Raw genomic sequence first — 16,830 nt, 5'->3', positions numbered from 1 at the left:
TTCAGGTGTGAAGAACAGGCTAGAAGGAAAAGATTTAATGATAGAGTATTAATCCTTAATAGATTAATATGACATGTTAAATTACATGCTGTATAAACGTGTACATGGATTAATTGATCCTTGATAGGATAATTTGGAGATTTGAACCTAGGCTATCTTTAAGACCTGGCAAGCAAAATAATATTAATTAACTTACAAATAGAATTAGATATAAATCCTGCAAGACTGCCCACTGCAAGTTGGCTAAATAGTGCCTACTTTTACATAACAATCTTCATGAATAGACCTTGAAGAACCTTATGAAAGGTCTGTTTGATAACCATCTTCCTTATACAGATGAGGCGATAGAGGAACAGGAGGGAAGTGACCTTGCAAAATCACAAAGGAGGTTAGTGTTAAAACTGGGAATAGAACCAGAAGTTTGAGGCCTGGCCCCAAGTTTGGGACTACTATACCAGTTGGATTAAGGGTGACCTTGCGCTACACTGTTTAAGTCCATGAAAGTCCATTAAAGTGTCTATTCTTTCATAACATGCTATCATGTTACCTTGAAGACTAAGTCTAAAACAACAGTGAGGAAGACGAGAATCAACCCACCTTTTGTAGGGGTATGAAAAGATTTTTAGGGACTGGAAGAATATGGAATAGGGTCTGGTTTAGGTGCCCAAGTCTACGTATAGTAAATGCACATGCTTTCTGTGCAGTTTTTCTGTTTTTATTTTTTAATGGCTTGATTGTATGCAAATTTAGCTAGATAATGAAAAAACTTCATTTTAAGTTCTTGCTGGAGGGAGGCAGGATTTGGACTTATTCTAGCTATAAATGGTAACACAATTATGTTAAATACTAGTTATGTCAATAGCATTGAGCATGCCCAAGAATTGATTTCATGAACCACAATTTTAATTTTTGTTAATATTAAAGAGATTTCCCATCATGTTGAATGGCATTCGTTCGTATAGCCCAAAGGATTCCAAATGCCTCACAAACTACATACATGCAGTTTCACAACAGAAGAGCAGCCAGGGCAACAGGCAACATGGGGAAGGAAAACTTGGACGGGGAAGGAAAACTTGGACTTAAGACACGGGTGACTGGAACACCTTACTGTCACCAGAAGTGCTCTGAGATCTGTAATTCTATACAGAGCAGACAGGATTTCTGTTTCTTAAGACTCATCCATAAATCATCTCTGCAGTATATAGAATGATAATCTTACAGGCAATGCTTGCACCAGAAGCACTTTGCAGTCATATGTATACTCTGAAAGCAGTTGTAATGTGAATACAGTTTAAATTGTGTTAAGTGATCAATAAGAATGAACTAAGAAATAATGGTAAATGCAGAGGTATACTGGTATAATGTATCTGTCCCAGGGGCGGGCAAAATACAGCCCACAGGCACCAGGCACTTTCATCTGCCCTGCGGCACCCACCAACTAACTGTATCCTGCCCAACCCTTCTGTCCAGTAGGGTGGGAGCAAGGTGCTCACATATATACCCCACCACAACATACCCTATTGCCTCAATCCCACCCTTGTGGGCACAAGGGCCTGGCCTGACCAGCACACAGCTTCCAGTCAGGGCTGCTTGACTTCTCCGGCATCCTGCTCACTTGGGGTGGCAGGTAGAGAAGCGGCGGGGCAGGGGCAGAGTTGCAACTGGGTGGGAGTGCAGAATGTGGAGCTGGGGTTGGCAGCAGTTGGAGCCAGTGTTCAGAGAGACAGTGGCAGTGTGGAGCTCAGGTGGGCAGTGTGTGGGTGCAAGGGAGGGTGGGGGATGTGGGGAGCCCTGCACACTCCACCCATTGTGCACAGCCCTGGCAGGAAGTGACAGCAGCGGCAGCAGCAAGCAGGGATGCTGGTGCCCAGCGGTGCGTGGCTCTGGCCAGTGCTGCACATTGCACCAAGGAGAGCAGTCTCTGCTGGGCTGTCTTCATCACCAGCACTCTTCACCACGCACGCGCAGCCTTTGCACTCGCTCGCCACAGGAGAGAAGCAATAGAGACGGCCTGGTGGGGGTTGTACTCTTTGCTGCAATGTGTGGCACTGGCTGGAGCCATGTGCTGCTGGGCACCAGCTCTTGGGCTAGGCACAAGTGCTCCAAGCACCCCTGCCTGCTGCTGCTGCACCATGGGGGGACTGAGAGGGGGAGTCCTCATACACCCTCACAACCCTCCCCATGCCCCTGAATACACACAGACCCACACCCCACCATACCTGTACCAGCACCCAACCACCCACCCCACAATATACAAGACTAAGAATTTATTTTTGAGTTGTTATGCAAACACAAGTCATTACAAAAATATTTTTTGTATTAAAACTAAAATATGTTATAGTAGGTGTTAGACTTCTATTGTATGATCTGTGTTTTTTCCTTCTGGTTCTGGGATGGGAACCCTTCTCTCTTCCCCTTCTCTCTTTCCCTCCCCCCCCCCCCCAAAAAAAAAAAAAAAAAAAAAGAGTATTTCCAGGGCTCAAGGGGAGGGACTTTCTGGTGGCAAAGGTCAGGGGTTTGGGGCAGGTAGGACTTCTGGTCCCAAGATGGCAACCCAGGGGGTGGGGCAACTGTCAAGGGGTGGGGCTACCCATGCAGCCCTTAAAAGCTCACCAAACCTCATTAAGCGCCCCTCAACCCGAAATAATTGCCCATCCCTGACCTATACAGTGCAGCTATGTCAGTTTGGGATCACACCTCTATCAGCATAGTCTTATTGGTGAGGAAACTGTAGTGTAGAATAGCTTCAGCTAAACTGTTTTAGAAAGGTGACAGGCTGGGCTGATGTTGCTGCAAGCTGAACTTGTGGTTTTGGGGAGTTTATTTCAAAAGTAAGCATTGGGCTTCTGCAAGGTTCACAGGGTGGCTGCATAATCCAAACAAGATGCCTGATGCTGACTGAAGGTGGTGACTCTTGTAAAAAGAACCAGTTTAGCTTTAATATATATAGACTGATCTTCAAAGGAAGTGAAATAGTGCTCAAGGTCTACCTTACTTTTATGATTAAAGCTTGAAAGGTGGGGGAAGGGCTTTTTTTTTTTTTTTTTTTTCCCCTCTTAAATTTTACCTTTTAGAAACACTGGGATGTCTGCTCTGGATTGGAGGAGAACTTGTTGATCTCGCAGCTGGCATATACAAGGGTTTTACCATATAGTTAAATACCTTGCCATGTGCAAACTCTCGTTCTAGTGCATGAGAGGTTTTTCGGATTAGCTATCCTAGGTAATATTGGCAAAACTGAAAATCTTCTCGGATCCTGGGGTGCGGTGGCAGAGTGGTGAAAAGTCTCTTTCTGTTGCTTTAGATCAGTGGTTCTCAACCTTTTTTGGACTTGTGGTACCCCTCACTGGATTCAAGGCACCCTTCCCTAACTTTTGTGAATTGAGTAGCCCCCAGTTAAAAATTAATTTATAGAGTACGGTGTTTACCTTCTTGCAGAGGGCCTGGGCAGTGGGGATGAGGGATCAACTAGGCAGGGACAAGCCTTAGCCTGTTTTCCCTGCTGAACTCCTAACTGGCATGCCTTACCACTCTATCCAGGAAGTACAGAGACCATCTGCAAATGCTTCCTCAGCCTGATGAAGGGTGTTTGTGTCCGAAAGCTTGCTAAGAACAATTTTTCCAACTATCTGAGTTGGTGTAATAAAATATATTGGACTTACCCAAATAACCTTGTCTCACCCCCCTGACTGGCCGCTAGGTTTGGAAAGGCCCTTGACTGCTTTGTGACCAGTCATGGAAGAGTTTCCATATGCAGGGATACCAGTGGGATGTTTGTACCTGTTTGAATTTACACCTCGGCTTTAAGTAGTACAACTTTTGGTAGAGAAGGCCTTAGGCAGGTATTGAAAGGTTTTTTTTTTTCAGTTTTAATGGAAATGACAGGGGAATTGAAGCTGATAACAAATAGATGCTTTTAACCAGTTAAGTAGGTATTAAAATGGGTCTTGTAGGCTGGTTTTATAAATGTTTTTTCTTATCGGTGTAACTGTCAGGGAGTGTTGTCTGTCTTTGCCATTGTAGTTAACAGCACAACCCTCTTCTGTTGATGTGGCTGTATTGGTACAATGTACTCATTTTCACAGCATATTCCTGTATGGGGAGAAGAATAGGTTATACTGACAGCATGTAATATGAAAAAGAAACGAAATATTTCTTTTTCTTGATCTGTAGTCACAAAATACCTGGGACACTATGTAGCTGTGCTGGTATAATTGTACTCTCATAGTTAAAGGGATACAGGATGCTCATGTCCACACAAATGAAAAACATTGGAGAACAAAGCCATAGGGAAGACTAGAAATGCCAGGAAGAATAACCAATTGAAGGTGAAAAGTTAGAGGAGGGATTATGTACAGGAGAGGTAAGACTATCAGGCTCTCAGTATGCCTCACAAGGAAACAAAAATGTCCACACAACCAATTTCTTTTGTCCCTTTGTAAATTCCCGTTAAGTAAACCAGGACAGAAATCCTTGCCAGCTGTGAACCTGCAGTGAATTTTAAGGGTAAGCTCTGGCCCAGAGCAAGGGGAGGAAAGTGGATCAAGTAGGTGACACATTTTCATTTTGAATAGAACTGGAAAATTCTTATGTAATTTGACCATTGTAATACTGCTGAGTCTAAATTATCTCTTAAATGTGGTTCCAGTTAACCTGATTTCTTAGGTAGAGACTGACTGACCTTTGCATTAGACGGTCCACAGCAGTTGGTCAAAATGAATAGCTCCAGCTGGGACTGTATTAATATAAAATGCCGGCACTTAAATTGGGCTGCATCTAAGCTAGAGATCCAAGTTGTTGGTAACTAAATCAGTCGAATAATGCCAGTTTAAGTACTAATGGTTCATTGTGTCCTTGTTAACTGTTGATCATTTTTTAAATTTTGTGTTAACATTAGAGTTCTGCTATGTTTTGCAGTATTGCTGCTTCCTTAGAGTTTACTCTACGGACTAAAAACTTCCCCTATAATTTCTGGGAGTTCTTGAGGCTACCTATGGAAACTCGGAAGAATTGTGGGAAGAGAATAGACTCCCATAATAATCTAATTCTTTTGTCTTTTAAATGGACATTAGGATGAGCATTTGGGTTCTGGCTGTTTACTTACTTTGCGATGAAAAAGAAATATTTCAATTATCTGGGAAGAGGTTATGGAAGGCTCTTTGGGAAGGACCTGGGAAAGCGAATGAAACCAGAAGTTGTTAGCTGTTTTTACAATAGTATTTTTTGCAGTAGTTGTGTATACCTGCTCCTGAAGTAACTGGATCAATGCAAAAGTCTTTGCTGCAGGGTGGACCAGAGCTCTAGGCTGGTTGGATTTGAATTTTGAAGATCTGGAATTAGTAGCAGTGGCTTCAGAGTTTGAGGATGAGGAAGGAGACTTGCCCTCTGTGACAGGCCACAAGAATAAGCGCTCCAGGTGTTTTTGTGAACATGAAGTTGCCCAGGGGATGCTGGCTACCTTGGCTCTTTTACTGGTTCAGAATATTTGGTCCAGAGTTAGTTGTATCTAATTGGTTGCATCTCCTGGGATACCACAGAATGTGATTTTTAAAAAAAAAAAAGCATAAGAAACGCTGTGTGAGGTCAGACCACAATCCATCTAGCCCAGGATTCTGTATCTCTGTGGCACAGATTGAACTTTGATTCAGTTCCAATAGTGCTGAAACACACTAGCAATTGAAACAAAGTGAACTGAATTCCCCCTATGGTCAAGCTAGTGCACAATTGACTTCTTTTGCATATGGTGCTAATTATAGGAGTAGCCCTCTGTGATGTTGGGCATTTTATGCTGTTGATTCCCATCTACTTTGGCTGTGCAAGTAGAGGACAATGTGATGGTTAGCATTGCCTGGAGTAAGTGTAATCCAGATGTGATCATCTGTGCAATTCTGGGAGTACTTTGTGTTATTTTGGTATATTACAGGGCATAAGTGGAGGGCTGTTTAGTGGTTAGGATGTGAAATTCTTGATTAGACGGTGACACTTTCTGTGCTAGTGTAGATGGAGGAGAAAACTTGTTGGTTTTCTTTTTGTTTCGTTCCCCTCCTTTAGGTATGGCATCTCAGCCTGCAAAGTTCACGGATTTTTAAATTGGTTCTCAAGTCTGAGACTTCTGAGCCCAACCTGTGTGATTCTCTTTAGTTACAGCCTTACATTTTCACATTATAAAAATAAAACGTCTTCCAGGCAGACTAGAGAGCATCATCTTTCACACCTATGTGTTAAGTGAACATGGGTTTTGTTTCTTATCCAGTTTGCACTGGCTCTTGAGATTCCTATCAAACAGTGCCTAATGACTATACTATCTGACCATGTGCAAGTTGCTTTGTATGAAAACTTCCTATAGCAGCAGCTCTCTTGGCCCTTTCTGACTTACAAAAAACAAAACAAAAAAACCCCAAAGCCAATTTGTAAAAGGGGCTGGGGGGAGGGGTTGTAGGTTTTCTGCTCTGACCTATGTTTGGCTTTGTATTGTCTGAAATATTTTTTTTTTTTTAACAAAAATCTAAATTTTGTTTAACTCCGCACCACAGGAAGAATTCCAAATCAGGGTGTCAGTAAGTTGATCAAAATCTATGTATACATTGATTCCATATAAAAGAAAAATGCTTACCCCACAGAAGTGACAGCTATGTGACAAATACGTGCTAGCATGAATCTTCAACCACTTAAATAGGAGGATTGTGTAGCAATTAAAAAAACACAACCAAGGACAGGCTTCATGGTAACAACCATTATATGTTTTCTCTTTCCCCCAAGCAACCTGTCTACCATCACCCTCAAACCTGGAATTTCCCATCACTAGACATGTAAAAAATACCCTAGGGCAGAGAGGGGAAACTAGCTGTGGGAGCACAGCATTTGCTTCTTGCTCTGGAAGGTCCTGAGATAGTGGACTTCTTTAATTTGAAAGGTCACAACACAACACTGAAGTAGGGTTGCAAAGCTGTTGTAGATGTGGGTCCAGGAAATATGCTAGAGCAGGGTAGGCAGCTTTTGGCTCCGTGGGCTGCTGCTTCTAACCTGGCCCCTGCTGCAGGCTGCATCCCTGCACCTCCCTGGTGATCAGAAGCTGCTGTAAAGGGAATAGATTAAAAAACAGATTAAAAAGACAGCAGAGCTCTGCTGTTGTGGCTGGAAGGTGCTGATTCCCTGCTGTGGTATGGTGGGCTGGATCTGGTCTCTTCCGGGACTGGATGCTGACTCTTATGGAATGACCTGCAAAACCTCTCAAGTGGTTTTTCCTTGCTTGAGAGAAGTGACATCTCGACATCATGCCCATAAGACTTTTATGGTGCACACTCCTGTGTGTATGGACAGAATGTTATGTGCTTTTTCATGGAAAAACCTTTTGTGTAGTGGTGTCTGTTTTTTTGTTTTTGATGTTGCCGGTTTTTAACGCTAATATAATGCATTCTTATTGTGTAGTTGATAATTTTAAAAAGCCATTTGCACACCCAAAGTCTTATTGCCCACATGGATATATGACCATGGGGCAGATGCTCAGGAGATGAAATCAGCTGTTCATTATGGAACTTGAATTCAAACACCCACCTCATACCAGTTTTCTTTGAGGGTATCAGTTACAGAATTTCTTATTTTGGGAAGTGACAGTGACATAAGTGGAAGGAAGGTCTTTCTTTTTTCATTCTTCCTTTTTTTTCTTTTAATTTTTTTTGTTTGTTTACAAGCCTACTACTAGTTTGTAAGAAACTCGAATAAATCTTTTCTTAAATGTAAACGATACAAATGCAAGAAATACTTTATTCTGATTATGTTAACTGTGCTTTATGGCAATTAAGCACTCCTTCCCTTCTGCATTTTTCACTCATGATCTTATTTTAAAAAAGAGTCCTGTAATTTTCAGCGATTAACATGAATGCTGTTTTCCAGATGCCTCTCTGAAACAACCTTTCTGTCTGTCTTTGCTTTCAGGACAAACACCATGATGCTGCTCATGAAATCATTGAGACAATTCGGTAAGTGCTTGATTGTAGATCTGGTTAGAACCCAAACCTCTTTCCTCCTAAATGGATATTAAATGTTATAAATGAAATATTTTTGCAGGAATCAAACTGCAAAGAGAGACAGCAGTTCTAATAGCTGAACTCAGCCTGTGCTCTAATTTGCATGACACCTACTTTCACTGGTTTTTAATTTGCTTTTAGTCTTCGGGTGATGCAATATCTCCTTCTCATATTCCCAGCTTAATTTTAGCTTGTGCCAAACTGTTCCAGTTGTGGGAGTAGTTTTAACTCCAATTGGACACGAGTATCAACTTTATGGTGCTTTTTATGTGGATGAGGATGCTTCAGCATCCAGTGACAGAATTTAAATTAATTTCTTAGGATCCCAATGTTAGGCACTTTAGAAAAACAAACACACACATTATCTCACTCGCTCCTGTCTTTTTAAAGATTATCCTGCATATGTTCCTCACAGTTTCCAACTGTTACATCTTGACAATACTAGTAGTTGGGAGTGATGCCTGCGCTAGCATTTTCTGTATTGCTACTGCCTCAAGTTGATCAGTGGGAAAGGGCGGGGGGGGGGAAGAGGTGAAAGGGTAAGAAGTTTGAATATTTTTAAGCACTATAACAGCCAGATGTATTGTGACAGAGCACTCACTGTGGTTTCAGTACTGGTGGGAAATGACTTGTCTGGCAGGAGCTGTGTCTATGCAGTTATGCGAGTGGCTTTTTTATATCGAGTTATCCTGATTAGATAGTCAAACCAGGCTAGACAGTTTTAAACATGGCTCTGTCTTAAATACTTCAGACAGTTGTGCTAGATGGCAATTATAGGTCCCAGTGACACGGGCCCTACATAAATACTTAAGATTGTACATGTACTGGATTTTGTGTTCAGCTAGACAACTGGATGGAGTTAAACACTGTTCCAACATCATTTGTCAGCCCACGTAGCTACCTGGACTAAAATGGTAGTCTTGAATGTGGTTTGACTGCCTACACAAGCTTAGCAAACAGGGCGAGTCTTGTTTGTCCAAAAGAGTTCAGCTAAGTGTAATTGCGGTGACTGGGTCTGACACCCACCATGAAGCATGGGTCTGACAAATTTGCATATTTCAGAACATGTGCAGTGTACCATATGCTCTTGCATATAGCATGCCCCTCTATGTAATAGAAATCTTGTTTTTTTCAAAGGAAACTTGAAGAAGAAAAAATTTTGGTAGAAAGTAAGTCACAGCAGCAAGGAAGCCAAGCCTGCCAACAACAGTCCCATATGCAGAATGGAGCCCGCAGACCGATCCCATGTGCTGGGTCAAGGGCAGTGCATGGGTCGTCCATCTGGGGGGGTCCTCACAAGCTGGAAACTTGCTGGCAAGGGGAGCAGTAGCAACATTTAATTGTCGTGACTCTCCTAACCCCTCTCCTCTGCTGCCAAATTTCCAAACCCATGGGGATCTTTTTTTCTCACATTATAACACTCATCGCGATTTTCACCAGGTGGTTTTGGGAATGTGGGGCAGGGAGGAAGGCTTAGGTTATAATATGAGAGAATACAGTAGTTTCTTTTTGCATTTGTTGGAGAATTTTATGATTATAAGGGACTGTAACTTATCCTTGTTTCTTAATGAGGTCATAAAGTATTCTTTCCTAGTCACAAAAGCCTTATTTATACTAACAAAAAGCATGTTGCTTATGTTAGAGTCGCCAGGAGAGAGGATATGGAGATGACTGGCTGAAGGCAGGATCACCTGTCTGTTGCCCGCTGACCTAGTTTTAGACAGGTTTGTAGAGATCAAATAAATGAGGTTTTATGAGAGTAGTGATCATTAGGGGTACTTAAGGAACTTAATGTCCCATAGAGCAATGGTAAGAGTATGCCTTTCTTCTTCGGCACGCTTTGTACACATTGTAGTTTTAAATTGGATGCCTTTTCAGCATAATAATGTTCAGGAAAAGGACTGAATGAAAATGACACTTGGCAGATCTGCTTCCTGCATGTCTGTAATCATCTTGAGTAAAATATGTCTTTATTTTTAGGATGTTTTTGGTGCTGTTCATTCTACTGAAAAGACATTCAACTATTTGAGACGGTTCTGGAATCTCTTCTGACTTGCATATTAATCTGTTCAGCTGTAGAATCTTTTACTCAGGTTCAGCCATCCACAAGCCACATCAGCTCTGGCAATTGTTAGCATCCCAGCTTTTAGTTTTGTGGGGGTTTTTTTTTTTTAACTCTGACTAGATTTGTTCCATGAATAATGGAGATGATGAACACGAGGCCCCACAAAACCATCTTTGGAGTCGCTCTTGAGGCTATTAGAAGTCCTTACTTTAGGTCCATGAAACACAATAGGGTTGTAACCCTGTAAAGAGCTTTCTTTGATTATTCCAATAGTATTTTTTTAAATATTTTTTTAAAAATCTGTCTTCAATGTCAAGATTGTAATAGAAGAAAGTGTGCGATTCCAGTGGCATTCTGTAGAATTTGCATTAGGAAGATGCAATAGAATACTCTTATTTAATGTTTAAAGGGAAGAGGGTTTGCAACCCTTTCTTCAGATGTAGCTTCCTTAACTGCTTTCAAAGACTTGCTTTGGTGATTTGACACTTACTTTTGGGCCCTTGCATGTTATTTTGTAAGTTGTACTTGAAAATATTCCTTCCCCCCCGCCCCCAAAATTTGTAGTGGAATACAGACCTCTATAGACTTCCTGTGGCATCCCTAGCTTGTCAGGTAAACTGGCACTGAGTGTCAGCCCTTCGTACATGATGCTAGCAGAGTACAGGGCATCCTTAAAATACCAATCATCAGAAGCCCCATTGAAAAATCTGCTTCTAAATAGGTCACATAAGAGGGAGTACAAAATATTGCACTAATGAGGTACAACATATGATATATTGCACCAGATGCTTGGAAGTGTTTATTTTTATGCTGAAAACACCTATGCTTTCTCAGACATGATTGTGCAGGAGAGGATGTGTCCAGTTTTGCTGCATGTGGCTTTATCCAGAGTGGTTGTTAGTAGCAGTTTTACAAAAAAAAAAAATAGAAAGATGTACCTTTTTCTTCACATTTTTCAGTTAGATTAGCATCAGCTATGACTTACGTTTTGCATCATTTGAGTATATTTGTCACTTTATTGTGAAGTTGCAACTGAGTTGGTGCCACTTCAAGAGCTTTATGATACTTCCAGTGGTATAAGGCTCCTTACTTTGTACTCATTTTGTGTTGGATGTGAACTGTTCTCTACTTTACTTCTAACAATATTATGATCATCGTACCTACTGCAGGAATGTCAGTCGAAATAAAATTCAGGCAGAATGCTGTTTCAGTAAAAATAAAAACTGTCATGTTAAGCATTAAGCAGTACAATAAAAGTTTTGCAGATCCATTGCATTCTCATTCTTGTCTTATTTCAGGTGGGTCTGTGAAGAAATCCCAGATCTCAAGCTTGCTATGGAAAATTATGTTTTAATTGACTATGATACAAAAAGGTGAGATGAAATGTTTTTGTTTTTTTTTTCTCTTGGGGAGGACAAGCCAAAAAGAGTTGTGGTGAATTAGTCTGCAATTAGTTATTCTTAGACACTGTGAACTGAGCTGAAGTCTTTTAGAACTGGCTTCAGACTCTGCAAAGTTATTTTGGTAGGAAATGTGTAACAAATATTGGCAAAGTCCGTTGGATTCAGGACATAATTGGAAACTCCACATAGCAGAAAGTTGAGTTGGTGTACGTTGGAATTACTCACCCCGAAACAATGATCAGTATCTGTGTGGTTGGGCTAGTTCCAGGGTTAGGAATCTCAATGGTAAAGAAGTTTCTGCTTTTGTAGTAACTAAATTCCTGTTAAAAAAAAATTATGCCAGAGTTATACAAAGACATTGCCGAGTCTCCTCCAACAAAGAGGGGAGACAGCTTTCCTTACTTTTCTCCTATTCAGAAGGAGGGTACCAATTTAGTACCCTAACTACAAGTAGGATACCAAAATGAGTTTTTGAGTTCAAACTCTTTCTACATGTCCTCCTGAACAAGGGAGCAGTGCTTGATGTGGAGACTTCTGTGAAAACATTTATTTCACAGGCTGGCTTTATGTCTCTATAGTGTTCTCTTGGAGGCTGCAGTGTGGGTGGAGGTTGGGAGGGACAGAATCTGACCCGGTGGAATCTTTTTTTGGCTGTAATCAGTTCATCTGGAGAAAACTGAGAGAGACTGTGTGTTTTAGCTTGATTTGACTGCGTTAATAGAGATGACGGTTAAAACCACAGCTTGGCTGGTAAGTGTGAGAATGCACCATATTGAGTTTTTGGAAAAGATTTAGATTCACCAAGGTCCACAAAACTGAATTCTCCCCCTAAATAAGTTTGATAAGTGAAACCAAACATTTTTAATTGGGCATTTAATTGTTTAAGCAGCTAATTGGCACCTGCAGCACAAAGGGAGTTGTGCACATCTAATTAAACAGCACCAAGGAGCATTCTTACTTTTTGTTTTAAAGATCTGATCTGGAGAGTTACAGGCCCTTCCAGTCTCACCAATGTATTTGCAGGAGCAGTGTTTCCTTGGTACCTGTTAGGTATATAGTTATTACACCAACATTTTTAAAACAATAATTTTGTAGTACCGGCGTCCTGATAGGGCATGAATAACTGGGTAGCTTCACCTTTGTCAGCAGCAACACTGAATAAAAAGAAACCATCTGTTCTCAGCAGTCACACCTTACTTACCTATGCAGCTTTTCAAGGAAGTCATAAACCTGTCATTTTGGTCATGGTATTAATCCTGCTTGCTTTGCTTGGAAAATAAATATTCTAAAAAAGAATTGCCCTTTGCAGGTTGCTTGGCAAATGCCGAAAACGTGAACGAAAACCAGTAGATTGTAGAAATATTTATATGCAAAAATGCAAAATTGTATACACAGTTCAGTTTCTGCCTCTCCTGTTGTCCTGTTATTTGGCAACTCAAAGTCAGTGCAAAGCTGCAGTATTCTTGAAACGAGAAGCCTTAGCTAACTGGCGTGGAGAAGTTAAGTTTGAGAGGTTAAAGAGATACTTCCTTCTCTTGTCCTTTGTGCTTTTTCCTCCTCCCTTCCTGTCTTGAGATGGCGGTGATTGGATTTTCTCTAATTCCAGTTACTTCCTGGAATGGCCTTTCTTTTGAAGTTATGTGAAATGTAGTTGTATAATAGACAATCTGACTGGCAGCTGTCCTCCTTCCCTCCCTGGCACAGAGGTGATTTGATTTTTTTTTTTTTTTTTTTTTTTTTTTTTTTCCTAATCCTCTCAGCTTCTGTCATTAAGGTGGCTGGTTAAACAGAATGTAAATCCAGCTAACCCACTTAATAAGCAATATGTTCCTTGAGTAAATCAGGTCTGTGATAGATGAAGTTATAGTCTGAAGAAACTGAATTATAGGGCAGGCTACATTTTAGAATCACAAGACTTGGCTCTGGCTAGTGTCTGGACAGATGAAGAGACAAAACAGAATAAATTACAAGCAACTTCAAACTGCTTGTCATATAGGCTTGCGGGTAAAAAGCTAATGGGCTATAAGGTATGTCTAATATAGTATTAAGGTTTTTCTCTAATTGTTTATCTCCCATTTATTACAATAAGCTCTTAGAAGTGGAATATTAACATCCGTGCACTCTACTATGAGCGGCTGGACTGCTGAATACTTTTATTTAAGGAAATTATACATTCATAAATTTGCATAAAGAGAGAGTCTTTGGAGGAAATAAAAAGAACCTGTATACTTACAGTATATTTAACTTTACCAATATAAGTCTACCAATTTTGAAAGCTTTGTTCTAGTATGTTGGGTTGAGCATTTTAAATCTGTGTTGCTGACTAACCAGCAAACTTTTTTTTCCCCCCCTTTCCCAGCTTTGAAAGCATGCAGAGGCTTTGTGACAAATACAACCGAGCCATTGATAGCATTCATCAGTTGGTATGTATTTACCTTTGTTATGCCATGATGCCTATCTTGCTGTCTTATTCAGGCTAATGGTTTCAAGTTCATGTGTAGTAAATTACATCCAAGACTGTGCTGAATTTTTTTTTTTAATGCTCAGAATTGTGTGTATTTACCTAAACAGCAGCACTGCTATTAACAGCATTTTCATTCATCCAGGAGTTAAGTCTTCTATTAAACCTTCCTTTCTGGGCCAAAACTTGGCACTCAAGGATTTAGCCTTGGAGTGAATTTATATTCTTCTTTTATATAAGAGTAGCTTAATTTTGCTAAAGTACAGGTTTGCAGACTTAGTCCCAAATGTGCAGTTGGCATTGTTACTTTTGACGTTTAAAATAGTGGAGTTAACTTTGGGGAAGAAAATATTCCTTCTCATGTGCCATATCTCGTTTTTTGTTCAGAAACTTCATAAGGATTTCACATCTATAGATTTACTTGTGCATGTGGGTATATGTGGCTTGAAGGCATCTTAAATAGCCCATCAGAATCTCTTGTGTATTATGGCAGTGATCCATGGATTACAAATTTTGTTACTCTTCAATAAAGCTATGTTTTAGAGCTTTTCTTCTCTAAAGGACCTTTCTGGAAAAACTGGAATGAAATCTAGCTTAATACCTTTTTTTAATTAAGTAACTTTTTCAGTTTTCCTCGTGCTTATTTTAAAAGGTGGGATGGAGGGCATGAAACACAGCAAACAGATTAATATTAAAGTTTGACTTAATCTGTATGCTGTTTTGATGCCACTTTTTTTCAAAAGCATCTGTCTAGGCACTTGATAAATTCATCCAATTTACAACTACTGCTTATTTCACAAAAGTTATGGTTTTTGGGACCTTATGAACTACATTATAGCAATCATATGCTTGAAGATGTTGACTGTATATTGGACAGTGAATGTTTATTATATTTCCTTTGAACGCTCTCATAAAGAGAGAGCCTTCAGATTAAACAATGCTCTGTGCTTTATTTATTTGATTTGTACATATTGGCCAGTCCAATTGTATCTCTGCTAAGCAGGCACTGACAAAGTGAGAATCCTGTCAGTATAATCTATTTTTGCCAGTGCTCTGCTGAATGCTGGACTACAGGCCAGCTGACTTCCCTGGAGGAAGTTGTATCTAAAACATGAACAGAGGAGCAAATTTGAGGGATCTTGGAAAGGAGGAGATGAGGCACAGAAGCAAGACTGACCTAGATGTGCAAAATCCAGGAGGAGGGTGAAAGAAAAAGGCTTAATAGCAGTTGCTTATATATTTAGGATTGAGGTTATGGGGAAAAGGGAGCCTTTTAATTCCATCATTTTTTTTTTTTAATTAATTTTTTTATTTTTTTATCACCACTGCTACCTTTGCGATTCCTCTCATTTGACAATTTCCAGCAAGGAAATCCAGCCCCTCTTACATTGGTGGTATAGTTGGATGTTGTAGTTGCATCAGCTCATGCTTTTGCTGTGCACTGTTTGAAAAGACCCTTTAAGTGAGGCGATACCAGATAATAAAGCAAATTAGCCTGCTTTTAAGATGCATTGTTGCAGGATTTCTTTATCATGTCTCCTTATGGAAGACCTGTAGATTAATTGTACTACCATGGAAGGGAATACATTTGTCTTTCTGCCAGTCTTGCTCCCTACATATGCACCTATATTTTGATGCCCCTGCCCCCTCTTTTTCATATTTGGTTTACAACCCATTTTAACTTCCCCTCCTTAGTGGAAAGGAACCACCCAGCCCATGAAACTGAACACTCGTCCTTCCAATGGACTCCTCCGTCATATCCTGCAGCAAGTATATAACCACTCGGTGACCGACCCAGAGAAACTCAACAACTATGAACCCTTTTCCCCAGAGGTGTATGGAGAAACTTCCTTTGATTTAGTGGCCCAAATGATTGATGAAATTAAGATGACAGAGGATGACTTGTTTGTCGATTTGGGCAGTGGTAAGTGACATAACTGCTTTTGTCTTTCGTTTTTCTTTCTCTGTCCAGGGGTCTTTTCTCTTCCAGTTAAGGGGGAAACTGCCCCCCCCTCCCATATTAATATTACAGCTGGAAAGTAACTCATCACTAAGGATTCTGCTTCTTGCTGGGAGCATGTGTTAGATGTAATCCTCAACGAGGCTGTTATTTTCTCCAGCAAAACTAAGTGAATCAATGTAGCATTCCAATGCTTTCTTTGCCATGATAATGGGAGGTGGCGCCAAGCATGTGATCCACCCTTGCCAGTGAAGGAAGTATTGGCTCTTCAGGAACCTTTTGAAGAACACTCCAATCTTGCCCCAGTAGCTAGATGCTATTCATCTTAAAATATAGCTCTGGAATGACTCTGTGACAATGTCACTAACAGCTTTCATATTTTATGCTTTTTGGCTTTTAGATCTAGTTTGCCTTTTTTTATGTAACAAAAGGAAGTTACCCCTCCATATCTCCAAGTCTGCAGCGCTGGCACTTGGTTATCACAAAATCAAGCTGGGTTTGTTCTTGTCACATATGACATAATTGCCAGCAATAAAGAGTTTATAGTCAGAACTTTGACAGTTGTGTTGCAAGGCTAAGTAGAATCCAGTTCTGTATCCCATGAATAGCCTTTGCCCTGTGGCAGGCAGCTCTAATATTTATTTTTTTTGTTGATTCAGTAGCCACATGCGACTCAAACATGTGGAACAGACATTGTTATGAGTAAGAAGATGCTCTTTTTTTAGTTGATCTTTTTTTAGTTCCTTGACTTCCATCAGGAAAGGAGTAGTAAGAATTTCCTGTCAGTGGATTTTTCTTAGCTAATTAAATTAAATGTGTGTTCTCATGCTTTTTTGATGTTTGTCCTCTATCTCAGGGTAGCTCAACCCCTGGTCTGTAGGCCAGGTCTGGCCCCCGGTGCTGTCTTTTGACCC

The 16,830-nt window shown here is 40.4% G+C and overlaps 1 protein-coding gene across 7 annotated transcripts in view; it reads left to right on the top strand.

The window, feature by feature from the left end:
- DOT1L (DOT1 like histone lysine methyltransferase) overlaps window positions 1–16,830 on the top strand; it is a 95,847-nt gene that overhangs the window by 13,524 nt on the left and 65,493 nt on the right. For all 7 annotated transcript variants that reach the window (XM_019489928.2, XM_014599792.3, XM_019489929.2 and 4 more), the window contains exons 2-5: window positions 7,936–7,979; window positions 11,391–11,465; window positions 13,855–13,918; window positions 15,652–15,880. In XM_019489928.2, the coding sequence (XP_019345473.1) occupies window positions 7,936–7,979; window positions 11,391–11,465; window positions 13,855–13,918; window positions 15,652–15,880 (412 nt within the window). The remainder of the gene's footprint in view (window positions 1–7,935; window positions 7,980–11,390; window positions 11,466–13,854; window positions 13,919–15,651; window positions 15,881–16,830) is intronic.

This window comes from Alligator mississippiensis, chromosome 16 (genome assembly GCF_030867095.1).
Source record: "Alligator mississippiensis isolate rAllMis1 chromosome 16, rAllMis1, whole genome shotgun sequence".
Lineage (NCBI taxonomy): Eukaryota > Metazoa > Chordata > Crocodylia > Alligatoridae > Alligator > Alligator mississippiensis.
This window is presented reverse-complemented; position numbering and strand designations above follow the sequence as displayed.